The sequence below is a fragment of the Chiloscyllium punctatum genome, chromosome 16 (genome assembly GCF_047496795.1).
Source record: "Chiloscyllium punctatum isolate Juve2018m chromosome 16, sChiPun1.3, whole genome shotgun sequence".
Taxonomy (NCBI): domain Eukaryota; kingdom Metazoa; phylum Chordata; class Chondrichthyes; order Orectolobiformes; family Hemiscylliidae; genus Chiloscyllium; species Chiloscyllium punctatum.
The window spans coordinates 20,156,805-20,171,621 of NC_092754.1; the positions used below are offsets into that span (position 1 = coordinate 20,156,805).

The 14,817-nt window shown below is 43.1% G+C and overlaps 1 protein-coding gene across 3 annotated transcripts in view; it reads right to left on the minus strand.

Moving 5' to 3' along the window:
- Nucleotides 1-242: 242 nt before the first annotated feature.
- LOC140487024 (segment polarity protein dishevelled homolog DVL-1-like) overlaps nt 243-14,817 on the minus strand; it is a 124,930-nt gene continuing 110,355 nt past the window's right edge. For all 3 annotated transcript variants that reach the window (XM_072586393.1, XM_072586394.1, XM_072586395.1), the window contains 5 exons: nt 14,616-14,765; nt 13,726-13,857; nt 6,935-7,102; nt 4,828-5,034; nt 243-3,700 (listed from right to left, as the gene is read on the minus strand). In XM_072586393.1, coding sequence (XP_072442494.1) covers nt 3,339-3,700; nt 4,828-5,034; nt 6,935-7,102; nt 13,726-13,857; nt 14,616-14,765 — 1,019 coding nt within the window. In that variant the 3' untranslated portion in view covers nt 243-3,338. The remainder of the gene's footprint in view (nt 3,701-4,827; nt 5,035-6,934; nt 7,103-13,725; nt 13,858-14,615; nt 14,766-14,817) is intronic.

The window sequence follows — 14,817 nt, forward strand, 5'->3', positions numbered from 1 at the left end:
TGTCTCTGCATCGAAAAGACCAATATTTACTTGACCCCTCTCTTCATTTTTATATCAGCTCAAACAATCGGTTTTACATTCTGTGGCATCATGGCTATGAGAGAATAGTAACTAGCATAAAACCTACCCATTGAGTTGATGATGTTGGTCCTAATCTCAAAACTGTTTCCAGCATAAACAAAATTAAATTGACAAAGACACTGCAAGTGTAAAAAGGAAAATATAAACAAAATAAGACAGGAAAAAATGGAAATTTTTTTAGTTTTTAAAATAGCTTTTACATGGAGGCAGCGATATATTAACTATAGAGACACAGAATCAGAATGCAATATCTACAACACTGTTACACACAATGACAGCCTCCAGCTGCCACATGATCTGCAGTCTGGATTGAACTTCTTTCAGTGAATTTAATCTATAGAATAGTTATAATAATTAATTTAATAAAATTTAATTTCCTACTGTACATTTCTTTTTACATTTTCTCATCATTCTGATTAGCATTCTTAAACTTTCCTGTAAATTTCAATTAGTGTTATTATTTCAATCCAGCTGAGTGCAGTCCAAATGCTGGACCAATTTTGCCAACATTCAAAGAGTGCATTTTACGCAACATCTGTTGATCCTCAAGGTATCCACAAGATGGCCCCAGACAAAGTAATGTTTGATGAAAGGCTACAATTGAAAGTCCTTTTTGAGTGAGTTTCTTACTTCTCTTCAAAGCATGTTGCAGAATCCTGGAATTTTGGTACTGGTGCAAAGAGAATAATATTCACACTCACTTTTCGAAGGAACACTTTGCATGTGTGTTAAAGGATGGAGGCGCACACACAATGTTTAGTTAGCTTAATCCAGTGCCCTGCTCATTCCTGTACTCTAAGGACTGCAATTAGATCTGGTGGAATCAAATCTGATTCTCCACAATCTACCTCTTCCTAAATCTCTAAACAGAAGGAAATCATTATTTCACACTATACATCCGGCAGTCTATGCCTACTCTTTTAGTTTACGGTTTACATTTAGCTCCAACTCTTGAGTAAAGTTGCATATGTTGCGCAGTGGAGAATATTCCAGTACATTCCTGTCAGGAACAGAAGGCAACAACATTTCTGGAGTAAGTCTGATGTGTTATCTAGGGTAAGACAGAGTGGGGCAGGTGGTGTTAGGCTTATTGTGTGGCTCATTATTAGGCAGGGGGTGCAGGAGTAGCAGAAAATTGTGGCGGTCCTTGTGCAACACAAATCATCTACAATTCTCCTGGCCCCACGCAGAAAGATTTTGAAACAGTCAATCTTGCAGGATGGATTTTAATTGCAATTTGAGTCTCACAAAGACGTCAGAAACATGATCTGAAATGTTAATTTTTCTCAGAATGTGGGCATCAATGTCATTGGTTGTTCATCCTTGGACGGAGAGGTGGTGGCCTACTGGTATTATCAATAGACTATTAATCCAGAGACCTAGGTAACATCCTGGGACCTGGGTTTGAATCCTACCACGGCAGATAGTGGAATTTAGATTCAATAAAAACTTTTTTTTTAAAGCATTGGAATGAAGAGTCTAACAATCACCATGAATCCATTGTCAATTGTTGGGGAAAACCCATCTGGTTAACCAATGTCCTTTAGGGAAGGAAACTGCCATCTTATCTGGTTTGGCCTACACATGATCCCAGACCCACAGCAATGTGGTTGACTTTTAACTGCCCTGGGCAATCAGGCATGGCCAATAAAGCTGGCCTAGCCAGTGATGCCCTCATCCTGTGAATGAATTAAAAAAACCTCTAACTACCCTTGAAACACTGCAGTCATGTGATGTAGGTACACCCACACTGCTGTTCGCAGTTCCAAGATTTTGACTGAGCAATGGTTAAGGAACTGTGATGTAGTTCCAAGTTAACTTGGTATGTGGCTTGGAGGGGAACTTGCAGGTTTGGTCTTCCCATAGATCTGTTGGCCTTGCTCTTCTCAGAAGTTGTGGTTTTGGAAGGCCTTGTTGAAGGGGCTTTGGTGTGTTGCTGCACTGCAATTTGTAGATGGTGCACACTGCTACCACTGTGCACTTGTAGACAGTGAATATTCAAGGCATTGGATGGGGTTCCATTCAAACAGGCTGCATTGTCCTGAATGTTTTTTGGCTTCTAAAGTATTTTATTAGAGCTACACCCAGCAAGGCAAATTGAGAGCATTCCATCACATTCCTGACTTGTGCCTTGTAGATAGTGAATAGGCTTTGGGAAGTGAGGACATCAGTTATTCACCACAGAATTCCCAGCCTCTAAACTGCTCACAGTAAGGAAAAGGGCAGGTGGAGTAGAAATAGGGGTGGACAGATGACACCTAGCATGGGGCAACGAGTCCCAAAGAGTTCAGAGCAGGGCAATCTCATTTGAATGATCTATTGACATTCACTGCACTTGAATGATGGCCACTTGCACAAGATTATAGGGCAAATGGGGCCCATAAAACTTGCATCCCCCGAGTGTTAGCATCTTCATTACAAGTGTGAAAACTGTGAAATAAAGCATAATCGAATTCATGTCCTTATGATTGCAGGCTGGATGCAATAGGTCTCAATGCTGAAAGCAGCACTGAACCAAAGTATCATGTCTCAGTAGCTGTTCCAATCAAACTGTGAAACTTTCAGAAATGACTGATCCAGTTACATATTTCAGCAATAACCAGAACAAAAGTGCCCAAGCTAGACAATTTTTAAAAATTGTGGATTGTACACAGGCGGCATGTCCAACTTCCTGTTGTTCAGGGGAATAAGCTACAGCGTGAAAGACCTGTTTGAGTGTTTGGAGATGTAGCTGAAACTTTCTTAATGCTTCAATGGAAAACAATTCTTGGAAGGCTGCTAACCTGCGAAGAAAGTGAATTGTTTGTGCGTCATTGCGCTGGGAATGGAATCACATCCCTTTGTGCTGAGCCATCTCTGTATAACAAAACAGTTCTTGCTAAAAGGGTTACATGATCCACAATAACAAAAACAGGGTGCACCCATCACAACAACAGATGAATGACGTTGAGAGGACCATATGAAATTCTCATCTGAGATCATCATCCAGCCAGGTCAAAAGGTCTTCAACATCTTTTTTAAGTCTACATAGAAGATGATGATTACACTGAAATGTGCAATACACTTACATAAAGCTGTCCTTGGCACCAATATTTATCAAAACCAATACATTTAAAGTTGTTATTAATGGAGGACAGATAACAAAGAGAACCATGGTTAGAATTAGAAGCCTGAGGTTCTTGTGACACCAGGAGTGAGACACAAGCAGTGTTGTGTGCAAAGACTTTAGTGTTGTTTAGTGCAGAAGGCTGATGATGTCACATAATGTCAATAAAGAATTCGCAGGGGTTACCCATGGCCTTTTGGAAGGATTGCCGGCTGCCCGTTAGCTCGGGAGGGACTGCTGCTAGATCCCGGACAGGAGGAGCTCCAGGAGGCCCACTTGTTACCATGACTGTGGGCAGCTGGTAAACAGGAGGGACCCCCGGTGGTCCATGAGAGCAATAGCTGTGGTGACTGAGCTGGCTTGCTGGCCGTTCGCAGTGTACGCTGTTCCCAGTGGTACGGTCTGGCTCACTTCCATTACCCAGTGACTTGGAGTCTGCTTTCTGCTCCTTTTCCTTCCCTGCTGAGCCTTTCCTCTCACCCATGCTCCGATTGGATCCACTGCTCTTGCTTCCTGTACACATAACAGGTAACACAAGACACCAGTCATTTCACACTATGAGCCTCACCATAATAAAACAAATGCAGAGGTGTCCAGCTCGTTCAACTGTACCTGGACTACTGAACAGACCTGTTATAAAATGGTTAAACAACATCATAGTCATGCTTTCCCACAGCTGCAGAGAGTATAACATGGCTACAGGAAAATCCAAATAAATTTTACAGTCAGCGCAGCAATTAAAGTTGGTCAGTAATGACTGGGTTTCTGAGGAGCAACGGAACATAGCTGTAACATTTGATAAAGGTTCATCTATAAAACTATTGCATTTATTTTGAAAGAAATTCAAATTCTTCTGATGACTCTGTCAGGGTGCTGGGTCACTGCTACTTCCTGAGCATGTTCAAGTGAGTTAGGCTTCACTTACCTGCCTCTTCTGCTGCAATGAGTTACTGGGATTATGATCTTCATATAGCAAACAATTTGGTCTTTATATAGTGAACTTTAGATAACTATTTGTAAATTTAACAGAACTGGTGACTCCAGTGCTCGGACAAAAACTCAAACTTGCTGAATGACAGGTTTTCTTTTCTGAATTTTGCAGACATTTATTTTATTAAAACTTCTTAATGAACCTACATTAACCTTACAATCTCACCCAGCTATAAAATCATTTCCTGTAAATTGTATGGCTCCTCCACTCAGGATTCCTGAAGAAGGGCTTATGCCCGAAACGTCAATTCTCCTGCTCCTTGGATGCTGCCTGACCTGCTGCGCTTTTCCAGCAAAACATTTTTCAGCTCCTCCACTCAATCTGACCACTCCCCTTCATTTCCCCATTCTTTACTTCCTTTTCTGTACCTAAGCTCCCCCCAAACACTCCCTTCTTTTCTGCAGCCACTTGACATAGCCACAACCTGTTCCTGCATCCCTTTCTCTGCACTCTCTTCCTCAAGGCACCCTCCTCGTATCCCTCACACTTTCGATTTTGCTCTCCTCAGACTTAACCCTAACCCCTACATCCCACCATCTTTCCCACCTCCCAACAGCACCACCTTGGTGGTTTTGGAAGGCAGTTGCGTTGGCTGCTACACATTGTACATCAGACAAACCAGAGTAAGACCTATATAAATGAATCTTACCTTCACTCTGCTGACTCCCAGTGCTGCCATTTCCATAGGTCAAAGCAGGATCCTGGCAAGTGGACGAGTAATACGGATGAGGCAGTGGATACTGATATGGGAAGCCCTGAGTCAGTGGCCAGGGACAATTTGGATGTGGAAGAGGTGCGAGGATGTCATGCTCTGATGTCCCACTGGAACCTTCATTTAAGCTCAGGCCAGCCAAATCTACCAGTAAAGGGAAGAGTTCACCAAAAATTAAATACATTCCTTCAAGCCTTCCAGCCTCAAAATTGAGTTCAATAATTTCATTTCTTAATAACTTATGTCACTTTCTCAGACAGCTTGTGTAAGCAATTGTTGTGTCACTCTTGACATTCAACAGCATTACTCTCTCTGAATCCCCCACTAGTTTCAACATCCTGGTTGGATACACTGACCAGAAGCTGAACTGGACGAGCCATGTATAGTCCGACAAAAGTAGGTCACTGCCTGGGAATTCTGTGATGAATAACCCACCTCCTGACTCCCCAAAGCCTGGCTGCTGGGTACAATACACAGTCAGGAGTGTCATGGAATATTTTCCACTGCCTGAATAGTGCAACTCTGACAATAATCAAGAAACTCAACATCACTCAGAACAAAGCAGTCCATTTGATTGGCACTCCCTCTCTGACAAGTTCACAGTGTCGATCAAATACAAGATGCATTGCAACTCACTAAGGTTCCTGAAAGAACACTGTTCAAACCTGTAACTTTTACCACCAACAAAGACCGGGGAAGCAGATTCATGGGTCCACCACTATTAGAAAATTCTCCTCTAAGATACAGACCACTCTAACCTAAAAATATATCACTTTTCCTTCATTTTCACTGAGTCAAAAATCTGGGGAATTCCCTTCTCAACAGTACTGCAATAAACCTCCACCATGCGGACTGCAGCAATTCAAAATGTGGCTCAATACAACCTTCTCAGGAACAATTACGGGCAAGCAACAAATACTGCGTTAGCCACTGATGCTAGAAAACTTACAGACTAACCTTCTCTTTCTTCACTTGTCCCATTACTATACTATTTTGACTTGCACAACTGTGACATATACTTTTTAATCAATCCAGCCTTCCACTCCTTCACAAATTTTAGGTTTTTTTCCCCCTTTTTTTGCTGTCCCTGTATTTGCTTACAAATTGTTACATTTTTACCAAATAACATTCATTACAAATCCACGGGTTCTCATAGCTGCCTTGACCACACTTGCTTTCACCCTGTTTCTAGTAAAGTCTCCATTCCATTCTTCCAGTTTTTCTGTCTCTATTGTATCTGTCTGATGATACTATCTTCCCTGCCAGTACATCTGATGTCTTTCTTTGTCCTAGCCACCATGATTGACAGGATTTTCAATTTTATCTGATTCACTTCATGCAACTGGGCTTCTATCCCTCTCCGACCTATCCAGAAAAATATTAGGGTGTTTCTCATTTGTCCTCATCTTCTACTCCATTCCACAAGCCTCCACTTTTAATAAATCATCGTTCTTCCAAAGTGCATCACCTCACCTGATCAGGGTTAAATATTATCTGCCACTGCTCTGTCAAGCTGACCAACCCATTTATATAACCTACAACCATCTTCTTCACTATTAACGACCCTAACAATCTTTGTTTCACATGTAAACTTGTTTAACATTCCCCCCACAGTTTCATCTATATCATTTATGTGTGTAACAAACAGTAAGGGTCCCAGTACCAATCCTTGTCGGTACACCTCCAGACATTGGCCTCCAGTCACTCAAACAACCTTTTACCATTATCCTTTGTGTCCTTTTGCTAAGCCAGTTTCTGAACCATCTCGCCAAGTTTCCCTGAATCCCATGTGCTCTAAACTTCTCAGTCTACCATGTGGTACCTTGTCAAAAATCTTGCTAAAATTCACATAAACTGTTATCATCTGAACTTTCCTCATACACATACATGATCTCATTTTTGAAAAAAAAGCCACATTGACTATCGCTAATTAACCCATGTTTTTCCAAGTTGATATCAATTCTCTCCAGAATTTTCTCCAAGAGTTTCCCTATCATTGACATGACCAGGTTTATCAAATGTTAAGGACGCAGAATAAACTTACTGGTAGAGAGGTCACCAAAGATGTAATAACATTGCTCGGAGAAGGTAATCTTGTTCACCGTGTGCCTTAGGTAGCCATGTTTCAGCATGCTACTGGCATATTTCCTTGCTTCACGACGATCTTTGAAACCTTGTACATGTGAGAAAAGCCAATCGACCACATCCGCTCCTGCAGAAAATCAAAAGCAACTGCATTAGGAGCAAACCAACTAACCAACTGTAGAGCCTGCATTCTAACTTAAGACAGCTTGCAGAATCTCCCCACATCATTGATCTTGGACAGGATTTCTCAGGATTCCTTCCCAGAACTCGGTCAGCCCTTCTCAGGACCAGCTAGTCAAGCCCTCCATTTCTTCCTCTCAAAGAACATTAAAGCACAGGAAGAGGCCCTTCGGCCCTCCACGCCTACGCCGATTCATATTGTCTATCAAAATCTGCCACCCACTTTCAAAGGATCTGTATCCCTTTGCTCCTTGCCCATTCATGTATCTGTCTAGATACATCTTAAATACACTATCGTTCCTGCCCCTACCACCTCCGTTGGCAATGCATTCCAGGCACCCACCACCCTCTATGTGAAGAACTTTCCACATATATCTCCCCTAAACTTTTCTCCTCTCACTTTGAACTCGTGACCCCTAGTAATCGAGTTCTCCACTCTGGGAAAAAGTTTCTTACTATCCACACTGTCTACACCTCTTATGATTTTGTAGGCCTCAATCAGATCCCATCTCAACCTCCTCCTTTCCAATGAAATTAATCCTAATCTACTCAATCTCTCCTCATAGAGGGCACCCTCCATACCACGGAACATCCTGGCGAACATCCTCTGTATCCTCTCCAAATCATCCACATTCTTTTGGTAATGTGGAGACCAGAACTGTACGCAGTATTCCAAATGTGGCCGAACCAAAGTCTTATACAACTGTAACATGACCTGCCAATTCTTGTACTCAATACCCCATATGCCTTCTTGACCACTCTACTGAACTATGTTGCCATGTTCAGGGAACCATGGACCTGAACACCCAGATCTCTCTGTACCTCAATTTTCTCCAAGATTTTTCCATTTACTGTGTGGTTCACTCTGGAATTACATCTTCCAAAATGCAGCACCTCGCATTTGTCCGGATTGAACTCCATCTGCCATTTCTCTGCCCAACTCTCCAATCTATCTATATTCTGCTGTATTCTCTGCCAGTCCCCTTCACTATCTTAGTATCAATACACCAATCTTAGTATCATCTGCAAGCTTGCTAATGAAGCGACCTACACCTTCCTCCAAATCATCCATGTATATCACAACTAATAGTGATCCCAGCACGGATCCCTGTGGGACACCACTGGTCACAGGTCTCCATTTTAAGAAGCTCCCTTCCACTACTACTCTCTGTCTCTTGTTGCCCAACCAGTTCTTTGTCCATCCAGCTAGAACACCATGGACCCCATGCGACTTCACCTTCTTCATCAGCCTACATTTGGGAACCTTATCAAACACCTTATTAAAGTCCATGTATATGACATTAACATCCCTTCCCTCATCAATCAACTTTGTCACCTCTTCAAAGAATTCTACTAGGTTTGTAAGATATGACCTTTCCTGCACAAAACCATGCTGCGTATCCTAATAAGCCCATTTTCTTCCAAATGGGTATATATCCTACCCCTTAGTATCTTCTTCAGTAGCTTCCCTACCATTGACATCAGGCTCACAGGTCTGTAATTACCTGGATTATCCCTGCTATCCTTCTTAAACAAGGGGACAACATTAGCAATTCTCCAGTCCTCTGAGACCTCCCCCATTTCAAGGATGTTGCAAAGATATCTGTTAAAGCCCCAACTATTCCCTCTCCTGCCGATCCAACTAGTCCCCCTCCACTGACACATTCATTCAATTGGCAGAACTGGTCCTTACCCTAAATAACTACTTCTTTCAATTGCCCCACTTCCGACAAACCAGAGGAGTGGCTATGGGTATTCACGAGTCCCAGCTATGCCTGCCTCTTCGGAGGATACGTGGAATAGCCCCTCATCCACAACCATACTGGCACCATTCCCCACCTTTTCCTCTACTACATCGAAGACTATATTGGTGCTGCCTCATGCTGCCATGAGGAGCATGAACAGTTTATCGACTACACCAACACCTTCCACTGTGACCTCAAATTCAGCTGGACCATCTCGAACACCTCCCTCCTCTTCCTGGACCTCTCAGTCTCCAGCGATTGACTCAACACTAACATCTACTTCAAATCTGCCAACTCCCACAGCTACCTCCCCCCAAACCCCTCCTGCAAAAATACGATCCCTTACTCCCAATTCCTCTGCCATATCTGCTCGCAGGATGAATGATTCCACTCCAGGACGTCTCAGATTTTCTCCTTCTTTGAGGACCGTAATTTCACCTCCCCTGTGATCAACAATGCCCTCAATCACATCTCCTCCATTTCCTGCACCTCCACCCTCAAGCCCCTCTCCACCTCAACCACAAGGATAGAATTCCCCTGTGCTCACATTCCATCCAACTAATCTCCAAATCCGGCATATCATCCACTGCCATATAGTGAGACCACACCACCAAAAATATATTTCCCTCCCCACTCCTATTTGCATCCCGCAGAAACCGCTCCCTCCGTGACTCCCTCGTTAGATCCACACTCCCCACCAATCCCATCTCCATACCTGGCATCTTCCCCAGCTGCTGTAAGAGGTGCAAACCCTGCACACACATCTCCCTCCTCACCTCTGTTCAAGGCCCCAAAGGATCATCCCAAATATGGCAGAGACTTACTTGCATATCCTAAAATCTTTTTTACTGCATCTGTTGCTCTCAGTGTGGTCTCCTAGACATCAGAGAGACCAAGCGTAAACTCAAGGAACAGTTCAGGGAACATCTCTGGTTTGTACAAACCAACCAACACCACCTTCCTGTGGCCATCCATTTCAACTCCAACTCCCACTCCCCTGATGACACGCCCATTGTGGGCCTCCTCCACCACCTCAACAAGGCCACCTGCAAACTGGAGGAAGAACACCTCATCTTCCGCCTCGGGAGCCTATGACCACAACAGTGAATTCACCAGTTTCCAAATCTCCCCACCTCATCCCAGATCTAACCCTCTGACTCAGCACCACTCTCTCAATGACACTTCCCACCAACCTATCACAATCACCTCCTGCCTTTGCCCACCTATCACCTGCCTTTTCCCTAATCCCATTCCCCCCCCCCCACAAACTTATTTCTCAGCCCCCTACCCCATCCTGCTGAAGGGTTATGCCCGAAATGTCAGCTCATAGCTCTCTTGCTCCTCAGATGCTGCCTGAACTGCTGTGCCTTTTCCAGTGCCACATTTTATTGATTATGACTCTCCAGTATCTGCAATCCGCACTATCTTCGAGCCTCAATGTTTCCCATTGTTCTTCAAACCTGACCATGACTTCGGGATTCAACTCTAAATGCATTTTTTCAGCAGCGCCCACTACTTTAACGCAGAGACAGAGACAGCCAAACCCAAATCAGCCTTTCTACCTCTGGATTCGCAACGCAATAAAATTAAAATCAAAGACCCTGCAATAATCATTTCAATGGTTCCTAACTGAACTTTTGATTAACCAATTCCAGACTTCGTGAATAATTAATTTCTAGACACTGGTTTTGTATCATACACAAAAAACTTGAAGTTATTGTGTATCTAATAAACAGTTAACAGAGAGAAAGTTAAACACAATAAGCTAATGAAAGTCTCTGCTTTAAACCCAAAACACCTGCTTTCAGCCCCATTCACACAGAAAACAGACAGACAAGCCAACACTTAAGGCATAAAGAAAATAACGTACTATCAGATTACTTAAAGGTCTTCCATGATACATTGATTCATAGGCATAAAGGTAGACTCTTTGGTGTTTTTTCTTAAACTTTGATCAAGGTTCTCAGTGCAACCATGCACAGGCAACAATACTTCTGACTCAGCTTTCTAATCTTTGGGTTTCCAGAGGTGATGCAGCAGATTAGGCAGCGAGTCTTCAAATCTTCATGCTGACGCAAGAGTAGCCCAGAACCATCTCTCAGAAAACATAGTTCAAAAAATAATTGATTCCTCCCAAGGACTCAATTGCCATTCAACAACTGCTAACTGGTTGAACACAGGGTTCTCTTTTAACTTGCTGGAACTAATTCCCATTAATAGGCAACTTCAATATCTGCTTAAAATCAATGCTCTTCCTGGGATCACTTTCTGTTAAAACATTTTTAATTAGCTTGCAATTAGTCTTCAGGCCAGACCTCACAAACAAACAAAGCTTGATTCGTCTGTTCTCCTTTTACCACAAGCTGTCCAGAAATCCACCAGTCATTTTTAACTCATAACTCAAAATTGATAAAAGAATAAAAATACTCAAAGATCACTGAGGGTTCTAACACCATCAAATTCAGAACTCATGAAATCAACCAGAATATCAAATCATTGAGCTGTAGGCATCCCCATTTAATCAGAAACAAAAAAGTCTAGCACTGAAAAGCAGTGTCCGCCATCAAATTCATCTCTGGCACAGACGAAGTATTGTCCTCTTTGACCATGCAAAAAACACTTGCCTCAGATCATGAGCTGTCCATTTGGATTGTGCATCATTGTATCACATCACTTATGGTTCCCTGACACCAGACTTATTCTTGGACCACGAATAACCTCTTTACCCATATACAATCCTCGTGATCATAAACTCTATCCACTTCATTTTCTCTCGAAAAAATCTATAACAAGCTAAGATTGTGGGGAGATTACTGTCCTCCTGCTGCTGACTGTGATTCTTGGTATATGTGACTCATTGGTGAGTAATAGATTGGGCAGGATTACCAGTGACCAGGTTAAACTATAAAGTGACAAGGACGGGGCTCAAAGATCAAGCAAGGTCAGCCCAGCACCACAAAATACTTCAACCAACAGTGACTACACTTCTAAAATAATTAATTAATTGCAAATTATTCTGATATATACGGAGGGTGCAAAAGTCAATTTATTGCAATGTGAATAATTTTTAAGATTCTGGAAATCCAACAATTTCATTTTTATACAATTGGCAACTTTACATGATAGAAGTTTAACTCGGAGTATTTGTGATCTCTGGATTATTATGGTAACATAATTCCGACATTACCATAGCTCTGTGAGTACTGGGCTGGGATAACTGAGAAGCATGGCAGAGGATGAGTTGTTTTCTGAAATTGGGTAGTTTGTTGGTTTTGCGGGTGTGGAAGGATCCCAGTCCTGTAAGAGTGACAGGGGGTGTAATATTCTAACCAACTGTGGCAAGTCTGGTTACGGCAGGAGGATCACGGCAGCAAAATCAGCAGCAGGGTCATTCTCTCGGCATTCGGACTGGTGGCGGCAGCAGCAGCAGGGTCATTCTCTCGGCATTGGGACCAATGGCAGTGGCAGCAGTAGCAGCAGCAGGGTCATTCTCACGGCATTGGGACCAGTGGCAGCAGCAGCAGAAGCAGCAGCAGGGTCATTGTCCCAGCATTGGGACTGGTGGTGGCAGCAGCAGCAGGGTCATTCTCTCGGCATTGGGACTGGTGGTGGCAGCAGCAGCAGGGTCACTGTCTCAGCGTTGGGGCCAGTGGCAGCAGCAGCAGGGTCACTGTCTCAGCATTGGGGCCAGTGGCAGCAGCAGTAGCAGGGTTGTTCTCTCCATATTGGGGCCAGTGGCAGCAGCAGTAGCAGGGTTGTTCTCTCGGCACTGGGGCCAGTGGCAGCAGTAACAGACTCTTTAAGCTGGCAGTGCTGGCAAGGCGACATCTGCAGCCAAAGGAGGACTCGTGGTTTGGAGATGGCCTGACAACAGAGCCAGGGGACTCTTGGTTGCAGAGTGAGTGTGAATTCATCAACATCAGCAGTGAAAGATGGCGTCTAAAGTGGGATGAGGAGAAAGTGAGGACTGCAGATGCTGGAGATCAGAGTCGAGAGTGTGGTTCTGGAAATGCATAGCAGGTCAGGCAGCACACGAGGAGCCAGAGAATCGACGTTTTCGGCACAAGCCTGATGATGGGATTTTCCAGCACTATACTCTCAAATCTAAAGTGGGGCGACTTCCTACATTGGTGGGTCTGGCGCAGGTGGTGGAGGTCCCCCTTGAGGCTAAGTGACATCATGGACTGCGTTGAAAAGATTTATATTCTGAACCTTTTGCTTCTTTATTTTTTCTAATTTATTCATATGATCTATACTGGTGGACTATTTATTTCCTTATTTCTCTAAATTTTTTTTTCCCTAAGAATTTGATCTTAACTATCTGTACCTAGGTCCTTTGTACCTAAGAGGGCACTGTAGTGCGGGGCTTGTAAACTTTTCACGGTACTCATTTGAGTACGTGTGACAGTGTGGCCAATTCAATTCAATTCAACTCAACATGGCTAAATCAAGTGAAGCTGTTCCCTAAAATGACAGTGAAATCAAGATGTTCAGGGATAACTGCAAATAGTAAGCAGAACTTAAATTACAATCAGAATCCAGATATGGAAATTATGTGCAAAATAAAAAACGCCAGCTGGTGATTTCCCAGGACCACGTGTATGCATTACAGGATGCAGGACTACAGAGACACTCTGAAACATGGCTGAGGGGAAGTCACATGAGGCCTATTCCAAAAATAGTGGAGGTTGAGTATGAGCTCTGGAATGTCAATACTGCCTGTTTTTAGAGTAAAGTGAGTCTTATTGATTTGGGATGTTCTCTACATTATTGACACAAACACAGTCTAAAATGAGAACACAGTCTCAGAGACACAAATACTTACCAATTACAGCATTTGAAATGGTGATCTTCAACCACAGTCGGTTACGGATCTCTAGCCCCGAGTCAGACAACTGCATGGCCTTGACAATAACAGGCATGTCGCTCTTAACTGTGAGTGGAGTATCCTCATACTCTGAACAAATTAACAGAGAAAAATAAAAGGATCTGATCCTCAGATTTATCAAAATATTAAAGAATCTATTCCAATATTGCATATTCCATAGGAACACTAAGAGTGGTAAGGGGATTATTGGAAAGTCAAAATTAGTACCTGCCATCAAACAGGGATACAATAGTTTAGCCAATGAGCTTTCTTTCACCCTTCAATTAAATCAAAGCTGAACTGTATAAAAACTCCACTTACCAGATCACATTGGTTCTCACCTTAACTGACTGAGGAAGAGTTACTACTACAAGTGGAAATGTCATGAGCTAATGATATCATTAATGCTACTGCCCCACTGCATGAGATTTAGGGTAGGTCCCAAACCAGTAGGCGGCAGACGTCAAGGTAAAATTTATTTTCTAAGTTTTCGAGAGGATGTCCTCTTGCCCAGAAGAGCCTCTGTCCACCATCCAAAGCCTCAAGCCCTCTGTACCACTGAGCTTCTATCAGAGGGCTTCCACTTCCCATCAAAACCTTAGGATAGGGACTGTTCTCTGGGGTTTTCACGGAAGGGATATTACTTTAGTCCTGTCAGCATCAGCCTAAGGGGATCACCCCATGTCCTAAGCACATTCTTCAAGTTAAAATATTGGCTTAAATATTACATAGAGAGGCAAAACTAGAGAGCCTCATGCCAATATAAATGTGAACCATTCAAGCAGTCCACCTCCTATACACTTGACAGGCTTGAGCATAGAGGGTCCCAAAACTGAAATGTTACTTACTTTCTGAATCTGGGACGGAGCTGGTTAGTGAGGAGCTGGTGGAAGTGATGGCACTGGTGGTGGGGCTCATACCATAGCGAGGAAATGTTCCTGTCATAGCAGTAGTATGAGAGATCCAGGCCGCTGGGTCAATGGGTCTCACTGGTTCTGCTACAACACAAAAAGACCAAAGGAAGATTACACAAAGAGCTGAACTCAGAAT